General features: G+C 33.1%; 2 protein-coding genes across 2 annotated transcripts in view; one reads left to right on the top strand and one right to left on the bottom strand.

Annotated features, from left to right (window-relative positions):
* Nucleotides 1-1,460: 1,460 nt before the first annotated feature.
* On the top strand, nucleotides 1,461-4,839 carry Polr2J (DNA-directed RNA polymerase II subunit RPB11). The gene is made up of 4 exons (XM_077441791.1): nucleotides 1,461-1,582; nucleotides 1,667-1,756; nucleotides 4,226-4,400; nucleotides 4,480-4,839. The coding sequence occupies exons 1-4, from the start codon at nucleotides 1,530-1,532 to the stop codon at nucleotides 4,513-4,515; spliced, it is 354 nt and encodes a 117-aa protein (XP_077297917.1). The 5' UTR covers nucleotides 1,461-1,529; the 3' UTR covers nucleotides 4,516-4,839.
* CLIP-190 (Cytoplasmic linker protein 190) overlaps nucleotides 4,531-19,761 on the bottom strand; it is an 86,406-nt gene continuing 71,175 nt past the window's right edge. The window contains exons 9-20 of the mRNA XM_077441761.1: nucleotides 19,398-19,587; nucleotides 17,240-17,296; nucleotides 13,066-13,206; nucleotides 12,851-12,982; nucleotides 12,735-12,755; nucleotides 12,485-12,656; nucleotides 12,047-12,403; nucleotides 9,361-11,975; nucleotides 8,954-9,090; nucleotides 5,634-5,783; nucleotides 5,382-5,557; nucleotides 4,531-5,308 (exon numbers count right to left, since the gene is read on the bottom strand). Coding sequence (XP_077297887.1) covers nucleotides 5,262-5,308; nucleotides 5,382-5,557; nucleotides 5,634-5,783; nucleotides 8,954-9,090; nucleotides 9,361-11,975; nucleotides 12,047-12,403; nucleotides 12,485-12,656; nucleotides 12,735-12,755; nucleotides 12,851-12,982; nucleotides 13,066-13,206; nucleotides 17,240-17,296; nucleotides 19,398-19,587 — 4,195 coding nt within the window. The 3' untranslated portion in view covers nucleotides 4,531-5,261. The remainder of the gene's footprint in view (nucleotides 5,309-5,381; nucleotides 5,558-5,633; nucleotides 5,784-8,953; nucleotides 9,091-9,360; nucleotides 11,976-12,046; nucleotides 12,404-12,484; nucleotides 12,657-12,734; nucleotides 12,756-12,850; nucleotides 12,983-13,065; nucleotides 13,207-17,239; nucleotides 17,297-19,397; nucleotides 19,588-19,761) is intronic.

Raw genomic sequence — 19,761 nt, 5'->3', positions numbered from 1 at the left:
TTACCATGATTTTAATGGCGTTCTAAATACTCATCAAGTCAACAGCGTGCAATCATACATAATATGGTGTCTCATACACGCACCATTTTTAAGTTAATGCATTTTATTTTTCTATATATGTACAGTAAATTGATTTAACGTTTTTTTTTATATACTAAGAAGCTAAAATAATGAATAAAAATAATCTTTGTATTGATTTTTTTAATCGATTATACATAACCAGCGGCGTAGACTAGTAGTAAGCATATTATGCTGTCGAGCAGAGTGGGCACGAGTTCGAATCCCACTAGAGTCCCGCTGCTGGCCCGACCTTGGTTTGTGACTCCAGGTCGATCGTTTCTTATCAGATTTTGAAAATTTTTCTGATGTTCATTAAAACGGTTTCTATAAGAATTGGCATCTCCTTCCCTATCTATCTTGCTAATCTCAAGTTATTCAACGTCTTGAGGTTCGACAATTTGATCACAAAATGCTGCAAAAATATCTTCATAGATGTTACTGTGGATATTTGTATGAATTCTCATTGTATAAAATGCTTATTTATATTAATTGTATTCTTCTTCTTCTACTTCTTTATAAGTGCACTCGTCGCTTTGAAGCGATCTGTAAAGGCGAGTGTTCATGTTCTATAAAATAAAAGATTTAACGATTTTATTTACGTATCTGATATTAAGCCTCTATTAAGTTTGTACGAAAACTGTATAACAAAATATTGTATACAGTCTAAATAAATGCATGTAATTTTTTATATACATAAATATTCGGATAATTGGTTTGCATTGAAACAAACTATACGTAAGTACATATGTATATATTTGTACGTAAAATATAGTTTGATGCATATAATAGGAGTCTGGTACACGGCATCGAAAGTTGAAAGATCGAAAAGTAAATATCGGAAAGCAAAGATCGAAAATCGAAAGATCTTAAGTGGAAAGATCAAAAAGAATGTATGCATGGTAAACGGTACTATGTATATATAATATATATCAGTGGCATGCGGTGAAATTCTCTCTCTTTTTGTCGTACAGCTTTGCTTAATGTGCGCGGGCAGGATAATGGAATAGATACAAAATATAAGAGGAACAGGAAATGCCTGTTCCTCTTGTATCTTGCTCGCGCAAATTAATTGAGGCTGTACGTCGAGGGGAGAGAGAGTTTTACCGTACGTCACTGATATCTATACTAACCGCTCTTCATATGTATGTATGGTAAATGAAAATTTTCGATTTTTCGACTTTCGCTGCGGTGACGGTCACCGATATAATAGCTAGTTGAAGTTAAATAATACGCCAAAATATTCTGATCGTAAAATAATTTACTTATATTAAATATTTAATAATGAATAGAAACATTATCACAGACACAAATATTCTTAATTTCACAGGGTCCTCAGCTTTTAAAACACATTAAAATCAGAGTGAGAGATTTGGCCAAAGGTACGAAAGCGATCTGTTACGACCAAGACTGTCAGATCAGTTTCGGCGTTAGCGCGGTTTGACGCATCGCTTTTTGTATTTGTTGTCAATATGAACGCACCGCCAACATTCGAATCGTTTCTTCTCTATGAGGGTGAAAGCAAGTAAGTTCTTGTTAAAAACTCGTTCGACGATATAAAATAATACATGGGCTTTTGATGATTTTAATCAAATGATGCATTTTCCAGAATCCAAAAAGAGGAAGATACAAAAGTACCCAATGCTGCCGTGTTTACAGTTAACAAGGAGGATCACACTCTAGGAAATATGATCAGAAAGTATGACGCGTTTCGATTTATACCAACTTAACATAAGACTATTCTATAAATCTTTTGAGGTTATGTCGAGTATGGTAAATAATATCATTTTCTTTTGCTCTAACGTAAGAATTTATAGATGAATATAAATTTTGACTCGAATGTTGTAATATAATTGAATAAAAAATATTGGTTTAATTTTATTTTTTGACATTCATTTGTTTAAATAAATTTTAATACATATTTAAACAGATGGAAGTACTGTCGCCATTTTAAACTCAAATGGTTTTGAAAACAACATTGTAAAATATGTGCATATCAATTTTTTTGTCCATTTTGTCTTTTTTTTACTTTATACTTTTTTTACTTTTTGTACGTAGTAACAATAGATGAAGTTTTGTGATCATGAGAATATTCGAACTCGAAATTATATCTGTTTTGAACTCAGAAATTTAAGCTTAATACCAAGTTATGTATAAAATTTGGTGATCATCCGCCAACCGGAATGCCAGTGTACTCTTGTTCGATTTTTCTTCCACTATTTTTTTCGAACCCTTAAACATGTGTGCTCTTCACGATAAAATTCAACTATAATCCTTTTATCAATGCCACGAAAATGAAAAAAATCATTAAATTTAATTGACCAGAAGTAGAGGATTTTTTCCTCTTAGAAAAGTCAAAAATCTTGTGACAGTACGATTTTTTCCACACCCCTAAACTTATCAAGCTGAAAATTTTTATTTGTATTCTTTATGTACAACTTAGAGTTGATACGGTTTTGATCATAATTCGTAAACCAGAAGTAGTAATTTTTTTTTAAAACAATATTTCATTATTTTATCTTGATCTTTTAAATTATTTTTATCTTCTTGATATTTAATATGTATAATATTGTTGCGTAAGGTTGGGTGGAAGATCCAAGTAAAAGGCCAAAGTCGTTTCACAGCATTTATTGTTGATTAAGGATATACACGCACTGTCAGTGCTCCGTCCAGAATGTCTTGATATCGCCTAAGTACCGCCTTATAACGGATCGGTCGCTCAGGACATCTTCGACGTCTGGTTACTTCCCTATTGTTTAGGCATGTACCCGGATATGTATTCCCACGGTATCGGTCACTTCTGAGAAGGGACCAATAGCGGCCAATTCGGTGGCCATTGTTTAGCCTACTTGCACTTAGTCTAGAGATAATCCTTGAAACTAATTATAACGGTCACATAGTTTCTGGGATGCTACTCGGCCTAATCCGATTGCACTTACTCGGCGGTGTACGTAACAATATATATAATGATTTTAATTAATAAAAAAAATCCGATCAAAATCTAACAACCGGAAGTAGAACTTTGGTCTTGTATAAGTTTCAATACATTTGCGCTCAATTTGTATCGAAAATGGTCTCATAGCCAGTATGTGTGAATGTGTATGTATGTTTAAATATTGAATTTAGTTTTGTAACCTTATTATATTGCTAGGTTATTCTCCAACCCCTTGTATTCTCGCTTGCTTATCAACTCGCTTGTTAGAAGTAAGCTAGAGTATAATGCGATTGTGTGGAATCCGCATGAATCAAACTACTCTCTTATTATCGAAAAAGTGCAAAAAGCATTTCTTCGTTTTCTTTATAAGAAAGAGTATGGGTACTACCCATATCTCTACCCTACTCCTTTCCTTTTGGGCATGCTTGGGTATAATTCCCTTGAACTTTGGAGAAACTTCTCGTTAATTCGTTTCGTTCTCCAGCTACTGCGTGGTAATACGTCATGCCCGTTGTTGCTGGAACAGTTGGGACTTTATGTCCCTAATAATTATGTGCGCGGTAGACATCATCATTTGATGGTTGTACCTCCTGCTCGCACAGTTCTTTTTCGAATGGCTCCTATACCAAGAGCTATTCGACTTCTCAATGAAATCGTTGCTGCCGTTCCTGAATGTGACATTTTCCACCTTGGTGAGCGTAGATTATCGGATATTATTTTAATATATTTATCTGGTAACCTGCGCTCATCATTATTTTCTTAATTATATGATGTATGTATGAGTGGAATCTTGATCTACTCTCTTCCATTTGGGCCTCGCCATGATTTTATTTTTATGTATATATTGTTTTATTTTATGTTACTTTTTCTTTTTATTTCTCCTTATGTACATTTTTATGTACTATATTTCTTTTGTTAATATGAAACTAAGAATATGATTTTTGGATTTCATTTTTGATTTTTACACTCTTGTACACTTATTCTTTTTATTTTATTTTTTTTTATTTTATCATGTTTTTTCTGCTTTTGCATTTTTGCTTTTTATTTTTTATTTTTCTGTTTTTCTTAATCAAATGTAGGCCATTGTGGCGCATTAGTTTCTTCCTGTAAAGCCACAATGGTCCAAAACTACTATAATTAATAAATATTACTCAAATACATAAAGTCGTGAGTTGGTCACATCCGAATTTTTTTTAATATATCACTGCATTTATAATTCATTTTCTGTTGCAGTCAACTATTGAAAGACCCTAAAGTTCTCTTCGCCGGATACAAAGTACCTCACCCTCTCGAACACAAATTCGTGATTAGAATACAGACCACATCAGACTATACTCCACAAGACGCCTTAACGAATGCAATCACCGATTTAATATCTGAATTATCTTTATTCGAGGAACGGTTTAAGGTATAAACTATTAACCGTGGAATAAATAAACAATTTCTGTAATATGTTGTGAATTAAAATATACAAATTTTGGTTTCAGGAAGCGGTCAAGGAAAAGAAGGACGGATTAGATTAAAATTGTAGTCTCTTTAAAAAAATAAATTATTATTTCATTGTAATTATAAACGTAATTAGAGTAATAGTATTTCATTGATATAAAACATACAAAACAGATGTATTAATGCTATAACTGTATGTAGTCCACCGATGTTCAAATTGGTACTTTAAGTATGCAGTCAAATAAACTAGTATCATATCATTTTTAACGCATTTGAAACAACATTAAACATAACATTAGGATTATCATAGAATGCTTGCTATAATAGCACTCTAATACATATAAATTGTATTATTATTATTTTTATAATGCAACAATAAAAAATATTTTTCCTAAAGCGTTTTCAAATTCAAAATTATTCATTAACAATTTAGAACAATTAACATTTCAATGTAACAATTACATAAATAATTACACTACACAAACAAGAACAATTGGTAATAGTTAAAAATTACGCAACAAGATTATAACTTGAATCATAATATTATAGAAACATCAACTGGAAAATGCACATAATAATTTGTTTACATCAAAATAGTAAAAAATGAGCGAACATAAAATTGAATACATAATTTGTATATTAATAATGGTTCCAACGTAAAATTTCAATTAACTGTGCTTAACATACAGATTTTATTAACATACATAACACTTGTTCATCACTAAAATTGCATCACAGCATAGCAATTATCAGACTTTTACAAAGGCTAGTTAAATACAAATAAATTTTCTAAACTAAATTGCCTATCAGAAATTGGAGAGCTTCAATATGTTTCTTCTTCGTCGCAATCTTCCGTCGCATGACCAAAAACTAAAAAGAAAAAACAATACAATATAGTTTGAAAACAAGTGGTACACAATGATACAATAACAATGTATACAACCTTCACAAATATTACAATACGCTCTAGGTGGTGGTGGTGACTTCTTTTTATCTCCTTGGCGGGGATCTACATCGTCATTCGTTTGTCTGGGACAATCTTCAGTCTCGTGGGCATCGAATATGTCGCATATATCGCAGAACATGCGAGGTGCTACCATCTTCGGCTTTAGACCGTTGCTGAAATCATAACACAGATTGAATGAGTGAATGCATATTATAAATTGAATACGTAACAATGACAATATGTACATACAAACTGAATTCTTCTACTTCTTGTGGAGAGACGCCCATCTCTAAAATTTCAACCCTCGCTTTGAGTTCCTCGTTCTTTCGTTGCATGTCGATGATGACGGAATTTAAAAAGTTAACCTGTCCTTCAACTTCCTCTTTTTCTTCCAGCAATCTGATTGAAATAATATATTTTATTTTAAAATTTTAGCCACAGTGACATTACAGAGTACTCTAACGCGTCATTGTGGCCAGATAAACAATCATAACACAAATAAAGGCAGTGATGTCGTATATTAGATAATTTACGACAATATAGTAATTACAGTTATTGTGTCACCCCAATTTCGGAACAAAGGGTTTCCAAAAATATAATGAAATATACATGTGTATATTATAACAAGATTAAAAAAAAAGTACCACTAGAATTTTTTCATCAAGACATGCCAATGTTAATAGAATTTATATTTATTTATTTATTTTTTTAAATATATACCAGGAAGGCCTTACAGGTAAACCCCAGTGCGCCTTCCTGGCCAATTACAAATTACAATTACAATGCAGCATTTTTTTTTTTTTTATATAAGTCACTGAATTACGAGACACTGAAAAACTCGCAAATCAATGAGACATCTATCAATTTGTACACAAACTTATTTATTGCACAATTAATTACAAATTATAGGTGACATATTGTATAGGAGGGGTTTTAGCCAATTTTTTCCGGGAACCGTTTCAACAATGAAATCAGAGAAAATTGGCAAACTCTGATAGGAAACGATCAACCTGAAGTCACAAATCCAGGTCTAACCAACAGCATTTTTCATTCGAGGCCCGGCCCTGGGATCGAACCCGGCGCTAAGCAGAAGCTTAACGACCGAGCTATGCTGCTGGCTATGAAATATGTAGATGAAAAATACCAAAAAATATGGATAAGTCAAAATAGAACAATATATTTTTATGGAATAAGCACATTAAGGGAATTTTTTCCCAGAAATATACTGATATTAATGTATTTTTCGTTTATTATTACCGAAATTTACTGAAAAGTGTTGCTCGGGGCGCCTGCTTTCAAGTTATATATTCATTGATTTTTAATATTTCTAAATTGAAGCATTTTTAATAAAAATTCCGGAAATTTTATAATCGGAAAAACGGGTTTCCGAAAACCCGTTTTTTAACAACGGGTTTCTGGAAACCCTCGGAAACCTACTGGGTGACCATACTGAATAAAGGTATATAAAACATCCGTGCTTGACGATATTTATCTAATCTTCTATCTAATCTATAATTTGGAAAGAGACTTTGTATGTATCCTTGGTCATCGTCGTCGTCGTCGTCGTCCGTAGATCGGTGACGTCATCGAACACGTGATTCGATTTTTTTTTTTTTTTCGATCCATGGGCGCCGATTTGTTTTTTTCGATTCAATGGATTCACCCCCGCGGGGGCGCAAGGCGAGTAGCTTCATGGGGTCCCGCCAGGGGCGCCACAAGGGGCGCAGCCCCGTGGGGCCCCAGCCTCATGGGGCGCAGCCCCATGGGGCTCAAAAGGGGGCGCCACAAGGGACGCAGCCCCGTGGGGCCCCGAAGGGGGCCCGGGGGGCCCAGCCTCATGGGGCGCAAGCCCTAATAGGCATTAACTAAGGGGGGCGAAGCCCTAGACGGCAATTAATCATGGGGGCGCGGAGGGGCGAAGCCCTAAAAGGCAACTGATCATGGGGGCGAAGCCTTAGACGGCATTTAATCATGGGGGCGCGGAGGGGCGAAGCCCTAAAAGGCATTAACTAAGGGGGGCGAAGCCCTAAACGGCAATTAATCTTGGGGGCGCGGGGGGCGAAGCCCTAAAAGGCATTAACTAGGGGGGGCGAAGCCCTAAAAGGCATTAACTAGGGGGGGCGAAGCCCTAGACGGCATTTAATCATGGGGGTGCGGAGGGGCGAAGCCCTAAAAGGCATTAACTAAGGGGGGCGAAGCCCTAGACGGCAATTAACCATGGGGACGTGGAGGGGCGAAGCCCTTATCGGCAACTGATCATGGGGGCGAAGCCCTAGACGGCATTTAATCATGGGGCGCGGAGGGGCGAAGCCCTAAAAGGCAACTGATCATGGGGGCGAAGCCCTAGACGGCAATTAACCATGGGGACCTGGAGGGGCGAAGCCCTTATTGGCAACTGATCATGGGGGCGAAGCCCTAGATGGCATTTAATCATGGGGGCGCGGAGGGGCGAAGCCCTAATAGGCATTTACTTAGGGGGGCGAAGCCCTAGACGGCATTAAATCATGGGGGCGCGGAGGGGCGAAGCCCTAAAAGGCATAAACTAAGGGGGGGCGAAGCCCTAGACGGCAATTAATCATGGAGGCGCGGAGGGGCGAAGCCCTTAAAGGCAACTTATCATGGGGGCGAAGCCCTAGACGGCATTTAATCATGGGGGCGCGGAGGGGCGAAGCCTTAATAGGCATTAACTAAGGGGGGCGAAGCCCTAGACGGCATTTAATCATGGGGGCGCGGAGGGGCGAAGCCCTAAAAGGCATTAACTAAGGGGGGCGAAGCCCTAAACGGCAATTAATCTTGGGGGCGCGGGGGGCGAAGCCCTAAAAGGCATTAACTAAGGGGGGGCGAAGCCCTAGACGGCATTTAATCATGGGGGCGCGGAGGGGCGAAGCCCTAAAAGGCAACTGATCATGGGGGCGAAGCCCTAAACGGCAATTGCTCATGGGGGCGTGGAGGGGCGAAGCCCTAGAAGGCAAAGGCTCAGGGGGGCGCTGAGGGCGAAGCCCTAGAAGGCAAAAAAAAATTTTGATTTTTATTTTTTTTGATTTTTTAAATTTTTTTTTTGATTTTTTTTTTGATTTTTTTTTTTTATTATTTTTTTTTAATTTTTTTTTTGATTTTTTTTTTAATTTTTAAATTTTTTTTTTTTAATTAAATGTTTACTATTAGCTTAGTCATGTTTAAGCGGTTTATTTTATAAACACTGAGCGAAGCCGGGTAATACAGCTAGTATATATATAATTTCGAACGATACTTTGTATGTAAGGTTTGGTTGGGAGCATCGAAAACAAATCAAAGTTACTATGACGATCGTTGAATATATATTTTTTTCGATTCAAATAAATTTAATAAAAAAAGCAAATGAATGTTTACTATTAGATTAACCATGTTTAAGCGGTTTATATTACAAATACCGAGCAAAGCCGGGTAAAACCACTAGTAATTGATAAAATCAACCACGGGCGTTGCTCCACAACCACTCAATAGGTGCTGTTTAATGCCACTCAATACATGCTATTTAATCATACGGATCGTATCAAGCGAAATTAAAACGTAAATGCATTTCCACTTACTTCTTTGCATCGACCCCAGATTTGTTATTGGCGATATCGGCGACTGGAGTTTTCTCCAGAGCAGGTTTTGATATGTGATTGTTGTTTTCAAAGACTTGTAATTTACTTTTTAGTAAAATCATGTCTTGTTTGTATTTCTGAAATTATATTGTTATAAAATATTAATGACAGTTAAACGTTTACAATGGTAAATGGATTATTCCGCAAATTGCAGTCGTTGCCACAAAAATCGCAAATTCGAAATATCTGGCACCCGAGTTCTCGTTAGTACAATATTTCGCGTGGTGTAGCTTTCGATTGATGTAGTTTTTGGGTGCCAGATGTTTTGAGATAGAGATTTTAGTGACGTGCGCGAGATCACTTTATGCAGAATAATCACGTGTATTTTACATTGCAAATATTCTTACTTCTAGTTCCTGAGTCAGTGCTAAAACTTGAAGATTATAATTGGTAGAATCACTGTTCTTTGATAGTAATTGTTCATTTAATTTATTAATTTCAGTTTTGAACGACTGCACTTCTTTTTCGTGTGACTTTTGTAGATTTTGAGTATCGAGGGTGTTTTTTTGTAATTCAGATTTTTCCTTATTACTATTTTCATCTAACGACACTTCCAAATGTTGCATTTGGTTTTGAAGTGTTTTTATTGTATTTTCATACGTTTCTGATTTAGATTCTATGTCTTTTCGTCTGTTCCTTTCTAATTCTATTTCTTTATTCTTAGTAGAGATTTGTGATTCAACGGTTTGCAGTTGTGTTTTCAAATGTTCATTTTCTTTTACACTGTTGGTTCTGAAGTTGTCGAATTCAGCCTGCAATTTTTTATTCAACTCTTCAAATTTCTTTTTCTCTTCATCACTCGTCGATTTTATCTTTTTCATATCAGCTTCGGATGCTTCTACAATAGACTTCAACTTTTCAGATTTTTCATTATTATCTTTCAACTCACTTACAATCTTTTGCGATTCGGCAAATTTCTTTTCTAACGTTAAATTAGTACTTTTGAGTGTTTCGATTTCTGTACACGAATTTCCTTTTAATGTTTCCATTTCACTTTCCAAAGTTGAATACTTATCCTTGAAGGCAAACATTTTTTCAATAATATCACAAAGCTTTGGCAACTCTACGTCCAATTTTTTAATATCACTGGCAGTTTCGGTAGGGTTTGCATCATCAATTTTATTACCTCGTGCTTCTATACGTTTCTTCAGTTCGAAAAGAGCTGTCTGTTGACTTGACATGATGCTCTCTTTTGCGAGTCGATCTTCGTCAATGCAATTTATTTTATGTTGAAGTTCTTCACATTCCGATATCTTGGAATTCAAATTTTTATCGAGAGTGTGCTTTTCTTCTAATATTGTCTTCATTTCGTCAGCAAATACGTTAATTTGTCTGTCTTTTTCCGATATTATATCAATGTTAGATTTGATTTCTAAATTCAATTCAGTCAATTTAGACTGTACTTCTTTCAAAGATGTTTCTTTTTCTGTTATATTCTTTTGAGCTACAGTATAATTTTCTTGTAACTTCTTCAATTCATCACTGAGATATTTTTCTTTATCTTGATTACCTTGACTAAGGGATTCGAGGGTTTCTTTCAATTTTGAACATTCATCTGATAAAGTCTTATTTTTATTCTCCAATTCATTGTGTGTTGATTGCGAAAGTTCCAGTTTGTGTAATAAATCATTCTGGCTTTTCTGACTATCTTCTTCAACTTTTGTTAAATTACTCTTTGATTCCTCAAACTTATTTTCAATGTCGTTCAATTTTGTTGTAAAATCGTCATGTTCTTTTTTAGAGGTTTGGATTTGATTTTCTATCTGGTTTTTCAAATTTTGCAACTCATTTTCTTTTATTTGTATTTGTTTGAGTAAATCTGTCTTTTCGTTGCCTTGTTTAGCTTCTAATTCAACAATGCTACTTTGAACAATGGAACTATTTTCTTGAAGTTCTGTCAATTTGCTATTAAGTATTTTAATTTCTTCTTCTTGTCGACTTTTAATTTCATTCGTGGATATAATTTCTTGTTCTAACGTTTCTTTTTCTTTGGTTGCTTGACTTTTTAATTGCTCCAACTGTTGATTTAATTCTTGTTCGGATCGCTCAAATTTACCAGTATTTTCACGGAGCATATTTTTCATATTTGAAATTTCATTTTCGGCTTCTCTTAATTTATTCGATAAGCTACTTAATTGTTCATTGGAATTACTAGAATTGCTCATCAAATCACCGATTTCCTTCTCTAATTTACTTTTGTGTTGTTGAATTTCGCCACATTTTTCTACTTCCATTTTTATCTGTCTTTCAAGATCGCCATTTTGAAGTTTGAGATTTGATAGAGCATCATTCGTTTCATTATTATTTTTAACCAATTCTTCAATCTTTGTTTGGGATTGACTCATTTGTGCTGTAATTGACTTAATTTCTTCAGTAAGTTTATTCTTTTCTGTGGAAAGCGCATGCATTTGTTCGTCCAAATTTTTAACAGCTACTGTTTGCTCCTCGGCTTGCTTTGTAAGTGAAATAATTTTAGAATCACGTTCTGACAATTGCTTTGCATGATCTTCTTGTAAAGTCGTATTTGATTTTGAAACTTCTTCTTTATAATTTACTATTTGTGTTTGTAAATTCGCAATTTCTTTCAAATTTTCACTAACTTGCTGTTTGTGTTCTTCTATTTGTTTTTCTAAAGTTGCTTGTTGAATTTTATATTCATCAACAGTTTTATTCAGTTCTAATTCTTTGATAGATAATTTTTCTTTCAATTGATTCATTTCATCTTGAATCACGTTAAATTCTTTTGAGGAATTATTTGCTACCGATTCTAATTCTGTCACCTTATTTGATAATTCTAATTTGACACCATCTAATTCAGATCGCATTGAGGTTATATTATCTTCTAAAAGTTTACTGCTTTCAGTAATTGTTTCAAAATCTAAATTTTTGGAACTCAACTGCATTTTTACTTTCTCTATTTCTTTTTTATAATTTAATTCAGTTTCCTTTGAAGCAGCAGTTACTGAAATAAAAATTAATGACGTTAAAAAAAAATCACAAATTTGATCAAATTTAATAAAAAAATATACATACATTGATTATATTCTTGAATTTTATTATCGAGTGCAATTTGTTTTTGCTCCAACTGACTTCTGATATCCCTAATAGTGTTTGTATGCTCCAAAGTAGACTTTTCAAGTTTTTCATTCAATAAGGCCAGTTTCTTTTCAGATTCTCCTAAACTATCATTCGAAGAAGTTATTTGGGTAGACAATTCTAATTCCGTTTCCATTAATTTCGTTTTCAATTCGTTAATGGTTTTTTCAGATTCGACCTTAATTTTACTCATTTCATCAAAATGATTTTTATTCACATTTTCTTTTTCGGTGTCCTTTTCTCTCAATAACGTATGAGCTTCGTCCAACAAACTTTGAAGCTCGGTAGAGAGATCTAACAATAATATATCATGGATTAATAAAACAATACATCATGGATAATAGCATAATGAAGAAAATTAATAAAATGAAAAACCTTGGGCAGCTTGCACTTCATCTTTGTGTTGTGCTGTTATTATATCGATTTCAGCCTTATGTTGAGAAGACATTAGCTCACTTTGCAATTGAAGTTCTTCCAATTGAGACGATATTTTAGATAGTTCTGCATTTAGATTACTGATAGTAACTGCCTGTTTTTCTTTCTCGCTCTGAAAGTTTAAATAAGCTTGTGTTTGATGCTAAACAAGACAATTTTAAGTTTAAAAATAGCATAGTAAAATACTTACAGTTAATTCATCTTTTAATTTCTAAAAATAAAATAAAAAAAAAGATAAAATTAATTACAAAATATATGTAAATACAAATATGCATATTTATATACATAATTCAAATAAAAACTAACACCAAAATCTTCTTTGTGAATATTGTCCTCTTCAGCGCGGAACATTAAATCATCTACTTTCTGTTTCTCATCTTCTAACTGCCTAGTTACACGTTCTCGTTCTGTTTTTAACTTTTCCATCTCTTCTAAATGCTAGTTATAAATAAAATGAAAATAGTCAAAGGCATACATAAATATGCATACATATGTATATAAATAAAAGATTTATTTTATACCTTCTCAATTTCTAGTTTGAGAGTAGCTGATTCTTTTTCAAAATGGTCTACCTTCAAACACATATTAGCCAATTCACCTTTTTCTGTTTCTTGTTCTTTTATCAATCGTTCGATATGCTGCTGCTTTTCTCTCAACAATTCCTGAAAATAATTCCATCGAAAATAAATATGTACAAAAATAATACTTAATAATCATTCTAACAATATTTATAGTAACATAATCTGTAATTCACAAACAATAAGACGCAAAATGTACTAGGAAAATATAATAGAGGAATATTATTATAGTAGACATCTTTATCCAAGGTCAAAGCTTGATAAGTATAAAAAACGAGACTCATGCTTGCACACATTTATCATCCATTTCACAATTGTGCTTGAATTGATTGATATATTGATGTTTTCATTATGAAATATATACGTATATGTATAAAAAGAAGCAATATATTCTAACTAATTATATAATTAGCACTTTTATTAAGCAGTCGCAGGATTTTGGCCCTTGCTTTTACCTGATCAATTAGTGTACAGTTTCGAAAACTCATTTCTAACATGAGCCAAGAATATATTTGATATGATAATGATGACTATCTTAATAATATAAAAATTTCTTTATATAATTTAGCTGCATGAATAAGTAACCTGAAATTTGACCTAATCTAACCTATCATTTTCGACTACATAAAAAACTTGATCTGAGTGCAAAACTCAATCTTTATTTAAATTCAATTGCAATTGTTCAACACCAGACATTTCCTTTGTAATGAGAAGGCTATATGTAGTTTTATATAAGTTTACCTTGAGTATAATCATAGTTTGCTATGTAACAGGTAATTATAGTGCTGACTTTATCAATGTTCATAATGCAACCAATTAAATTCAATTTTCAATCCCTGAATACAATTTTGTCTTGCAATGAAAGTCTGAGACTTGAAACTTGTTCAATATTCCAATTACATATGTATGTAGGTCTACATGTATTTACAACTTAACCTAACATTACCTCTTTTTAAAAAGCTTCACAAGTTGAAAGAAAAATGTTTATTTTGTATTTACAACCTAACCTAACCTTACCTCTTTTTAAAAAGCTTCACAATTTGAAAGAAAAATGTTTCATTCTTATTTTTGATTTTTAAAGTTATATGAAATCAATCTGATTAGAGATATCTGAACCAAAAATAGCTTATCAGAGAAATCAGAACCAGTTTCACTTGAACATAATTTGAAATTAGTTTTCTTTTGTCATTTTAAAAACAAATATATTCATGAGTCGTATAAAATCGTAGTTTTTAGAATAAGATTTGATTTTTTTAAACACAAACACACATATGCACATCCACAAGATCTTATGTAAATTATTCAAGAAAAAATTTGAAAAATATGTCAATTTCTGACATTTTGCAGAGAGATGTAATAAGAATAGAGGGGCCCTTACGAATAAATAATTGCTGTCAATTTTACGCGGTACGTCTCTATAAATACGCTACAACGCACGGAATACAATTGGATCAATTTAATTATAAAAATGTATCCCATGTTGTTTATTGTGTGTTTTTGAATGGATTGTGCAATTTTTACCGATGCTTGCCCATCTTGCGAGTAATATAAACAAACAGAGAAGTTTTTATCGGACATACGTCGGGCACCAAGCGTCAAATACGACTGATGCTAAAATTATTTAGATCTGTCCGTGGACAGAATGTCACTTGACAACAAAAGAACACCTAAAGCCACTTCTATTAATATTACATTTCTTTGATATCTTGGGCTATTGTGACTATATCGCCATATCAAAGGGAGGGGGGAGGCAGAAGAGGTAGCTGCCATGGACCTCATAAATTTAGGGGCCTGGATTTCAGAAAAATACATAGCTTGTAGTTTATTCTTTAGGTATGTAGTATAGGCTTCAGCAAAGAGCAGCAAGATTTTCCTTCAGGAACGAAGTTATTATACTATACATTTATTTGATTGGGAATTTACTGTCAAAACAAACAAAAATCTACATATGTATATAATGCATTTGATATTATTAGATATTTATTATCGTTTTAATGATCTATTGAAATACAAAATCAAAAATAATAACCTAATCATTCTATTTGATTTTTTTGTACTAAGCTATATACTAAGGTGATCAATTTTTACAAATTGAAAACCAGGGCAATTTACCAACAAAAAAATATTGCTTTTCTAATTACTTCTATTATTAAAAACTAATATAAAGAATTATTTTTTTTTAATATACAGAACTATACAGAACTGGTTAAATTTTTTCTTATCGATTAGCAAACATTTTAAAGTTTTAACATTCAATATTGCGTTTTATCATTGGACCCATATTGTTCATCGAAGAAAAAAGTCCTTCGGCAGATGCATATGTAAGACAATATTTGACTAATTTGCCAATATTTTTGTAAGAGACATCATTTTCGCTGAAGGCTTTGTATATTTAAATTCATCTATTGGATAAAAAAAGTGTACTGGTTTTATCTCATCAAAATTACTCATAAAAAAGGGTACTTTTTTATCAGTGTATGGTTTATACTGGTTTATTACAGATACTTAAAAAACTAGTACTGTACTGGTAAAAACAGTACGAATGGTCACCTTACTATATGTATATACTGATATATTCACCTTACTATATACTGAGAAGACCTAGAAAATAATTCCGGGCCCTATGATGAACTAAAAATAAGATATTGTAGATATATTTTTAATGGGTGACCGTGAAAAAGTCGAAAATGTTCGTTTACCGTGCATACATATGAAAAACGGTTAGTATATATATCAGTGCCGTGCGGTAAAAGTCTCTCTCCCCCCGTCGTACATCCTCACTTAATTTGCGCGAGCAGGATACAAGAGGAACAGGCTTTTCCTCCCGTATCCTGCGCGCGCACATTAAACAAGGCTGTATGACAAAAAGAGAGATAATTTCACCGAGTGCCACTAATATATATTATATATACATAGTACCGTTTACCATGCATCCTTTTTTTTTGATCTTTCGATTTTCGATCTTTGCCTTCCGATATTTGCTTTTTCGACCATTTCACTTTCGGTCCCGTGAGATAGACCCATTTTTAATATGCGAAAAATCTATCAGAATTATTAACAAAATACATATTTGTTGATTGTTATTTTTAAAATAATTGAATAAGAATGTATGGTATAACCGGTACGATTTAACATGGACTCAAAGAATGTGCGGATCGAAAAATAATAAACAAAGCATTAAATAAATATATGTATTTTTATGTAGAATAATATGAAATATCAATATCGGTCAATCGAACGTCCCGATACGGGACCCCTCTAGTAGTCTGGGCCCCAGAACTTTTCCCCCAGCTTCCCCCCCCCCCTCTCTTCGGCCCTTGGATATATTTATTCATTTAATCGGCGTAATAGAAATTAGCAATATCAATTATATAGAAATCATTCGTTGAAAATAAACGAAATTTTTATAATAGTATGCAAATTATTAATGAAAATTTAGACTATGGATGTACGCCTACTTGAGAAAAAACTGAAAAAAAAAGGCTCAGAAAATATTTGGATATTCCAGGATAAATTAAGAAAGGCGACAGAAATCTTTTGACTTTCTCATTTTATGAAAATATTAATTTAGGCGAGTATTATACTAATTAAAAAATCAAATATCGACATTCTCTTCATACAATATTAATGTTTTTCAGAAATACTACTCAATTTTTATACGATTATTACGCTTGTTAATTAAAATTCAAATATGTTCTACAAATCATATTAATTCATGTGTTATTATTCATGCAAACAATATATTGTAGATACAGACAGGCACACACTCAAAAGTTGTTCATATACACATGTTATTATTCTGTATACTTTAAAGCTTTGACATTAGATAGGATGAAAGGAAGGGGATAGTAAATATAAATAAATATACATTATAAAGCATTTTTAAATTTATTTACAAAGTATAAATTAATAAAAATAACAATAACATACATAAGGCAAAATAATAGTATATATTATAGTATTATTAAAAAAAAAAACATCATACTGTTAAAAATTGTAAATTAATAATCGAGTTTGTGAATTACAGATTGTGTTTCGGTACCTTTATTTATTGATGATACAATATAATGATAATTGATTATAATAGTAAAAATACCGTGTTTCTTTTAACAATTACCTGTAATGTATTTTTGGCAGACATAGGCGTCGAACTCGCTCGAGGTCCAGACCCCCTCTATTTGAATATTGAAATATATTAATATAAATATTAATTTTGATTATGCTCTTATTTAATTTTCATATAATACACACAATCATATTAAATGCTTTTTTATAAGTTTCATTAATTCTTGGTTATTATCCAAATAAATTAAACGACAAAGTAAATCATACGACTAATATTATATTATGTAGTTAATTTTAATATATTTACGTATTATTTTATTGTAATTTTAAATTAAAAATATTTGATTGAATAATAATAATTTTACGGAGCCCAACTTTTTTATGTTAAAAATAGTTAACGAATAAAGGTCTGTTCATACCTATGCAGCACGACCCGAATCCTGCAAGTATCCTGCAAGTACGGACAGTATTCTTTAGTACATTCTATATGGACGCGCATGAATGCGTAAATGCGCATGCGCGAATGGTGTATGAATACGTCCATATAATGTACCAAAGAATACTATCCGCACTTGCATGACACCTGCAGGATACGGGTCGTGCTGGATAGGTATGAACAGACCTTAATAAGTAAATATTAAATGATGTTAATTTATATTTATGTTTAGTTTTTAAATTTTGAAACTACTTTTAATTATATATTGAAAAAAATGAAAGGAAACAGATTATACGTTATACGTTTAAAAATTATGTATGTTAAATAGTTATCATTTTATTTTATTATATAAACTATCATCATATAAAACTAATTATTCATTTTATTTCAGTTCAGTCTTACCACGACGCTAACGCCTCAACCGCCATGTTGGCCACCATGTTAATGTACTCAACGGTTCTACGCAAGTTACATTTTTTTGGATTCGTTTTCATTTTATAATACACCCACACGTAAATATGGCAAATAAAAATACAAACATTTACGCATGCATATTGTATTATATATGTATATAGGAATGTAAAAAGAGATCTCTAGCAGAATAATCATCAGACAAATCGTCCATTTAAAAAGCATGTGCATGCAGGGATTTAAAAGTGCACGAAATATATTTTTTTAAATAATAAATAAACGAAAAAATCCAAAGTCAATATGAAATATACATTATCAAATTGATAAGGCAAACTTCATACAAAGGTGTTATGATTAGTTAGAAAATGTTAAAAGTTATATATTCATATAGGTTATGATTAGCAAAGTGACAAACCTTTTTTACATTTGTGTAAATTAATACAGGTACCTTTGATTTTTAAGAGTCATCCATAAATAGATAAGAGTCCCTTTTGTCGAAACATGATTCCCCGAACTCGTACTATATCAGGGTTTATTTTAGTACAAAGTTACATATATACATATGAACTATCCTGTATATATTCTTTATACAGGTTATAATTAATGAACAGATACTCATTAGGGCGATCGTACAATACACGTTCCAACAATGATGAAAGCAAGATAGTCCTTTAGTTATCATATATAGTAAGTTTTTCTGCTACTCTGATACAGGGAGTCTCGGGGAAACACTATAGACCCCATAAATGACGTCACACGTCAATGGGAAGAAAGGTTTGATATAATATGATGATTTTTTGATGAAAGGGATAGGTGGAGGGGATTGAAAGTCATGTGACATAATTTATGGACGACCCTTAAGGGAGGATATAAATATAATATAATAATAAATAAATATAAAAAGTAAGATTTCAGCAGTTTTGTCAAACTGTTTCTTTATAAAGCTGTAATAGAAAGCAGCATTGATACAAATAAGGTAGTATACATGCAATCGGCACAAACCAAATAGGGAAATATCAAAACTTGCAGACTTTTTCATTTGTGATCATAATACACACACAAACATTACACAACAAAATGATAATGTTACAATTCCATCACAGAATGAATACAACCTTCAAATATTTACATTGATCAAAGTGAAAAAGTCGGCAATGTTGTACGACGGTTCGGCACGGTTGCCGGGCGCCGTTGTAAGAATCCAGAAAAACGTTTCGTGAAGCATTCAGTACATCGTGGTGATGATAATGGCCTTGTCGAACATGTCGGGAGAGACGTAGGCGGCGTGGTAGTGACGGGGTGGTGCCGCGAAAACCGCGGGGCACCAGGGGCTGGCGCGGACCGCCGGGACCGCCTAGCCTACCTGGCTACCCGCCAAAGCTGTCACGCCCAATCGTGGTCTTCCGATGCTGCTGCGGACTGAGGAAGCCAGTGAGTCCGGCGGGGATCCCCTTCCATGGACAGCGCACGTGCCGGGACGTCGGTTGGACGGGGAACGGGAGACTTTCGAAGCCGGCGCGAAGAGTCCGAACCTGGGTGCGCACTCGAAATACCTGTGGAAATTACTATTACCTTCAACTAATTGAAAATACAATACATATTCATATACTATTACAATTCATTTAATTTTGATACAAATTCAATCAGCTTTTATAATAGAAATGCCATGCATACATTTTCATACATATGTAGAGTTAAGATATTTATTTATATTTTAATATACAATG

This window comes from Arctopsyche grandis, chromosome 11 (assembly GCF_051622035.1).
Source record: "Arctopsyche grandis isolate Sample6627 chromosome 11, ASM5162203v2, whole genome shotgun sequence".
NCBI lineage: Eukaryota > Metazoa > Arthropoda > Insecta > Trichoptera > Hydropsychidae > Arctopsyche > Arctopsyche grandis.
This window is presented reverse-complemented; position numbering and strand designations above follow the sequence as displayed.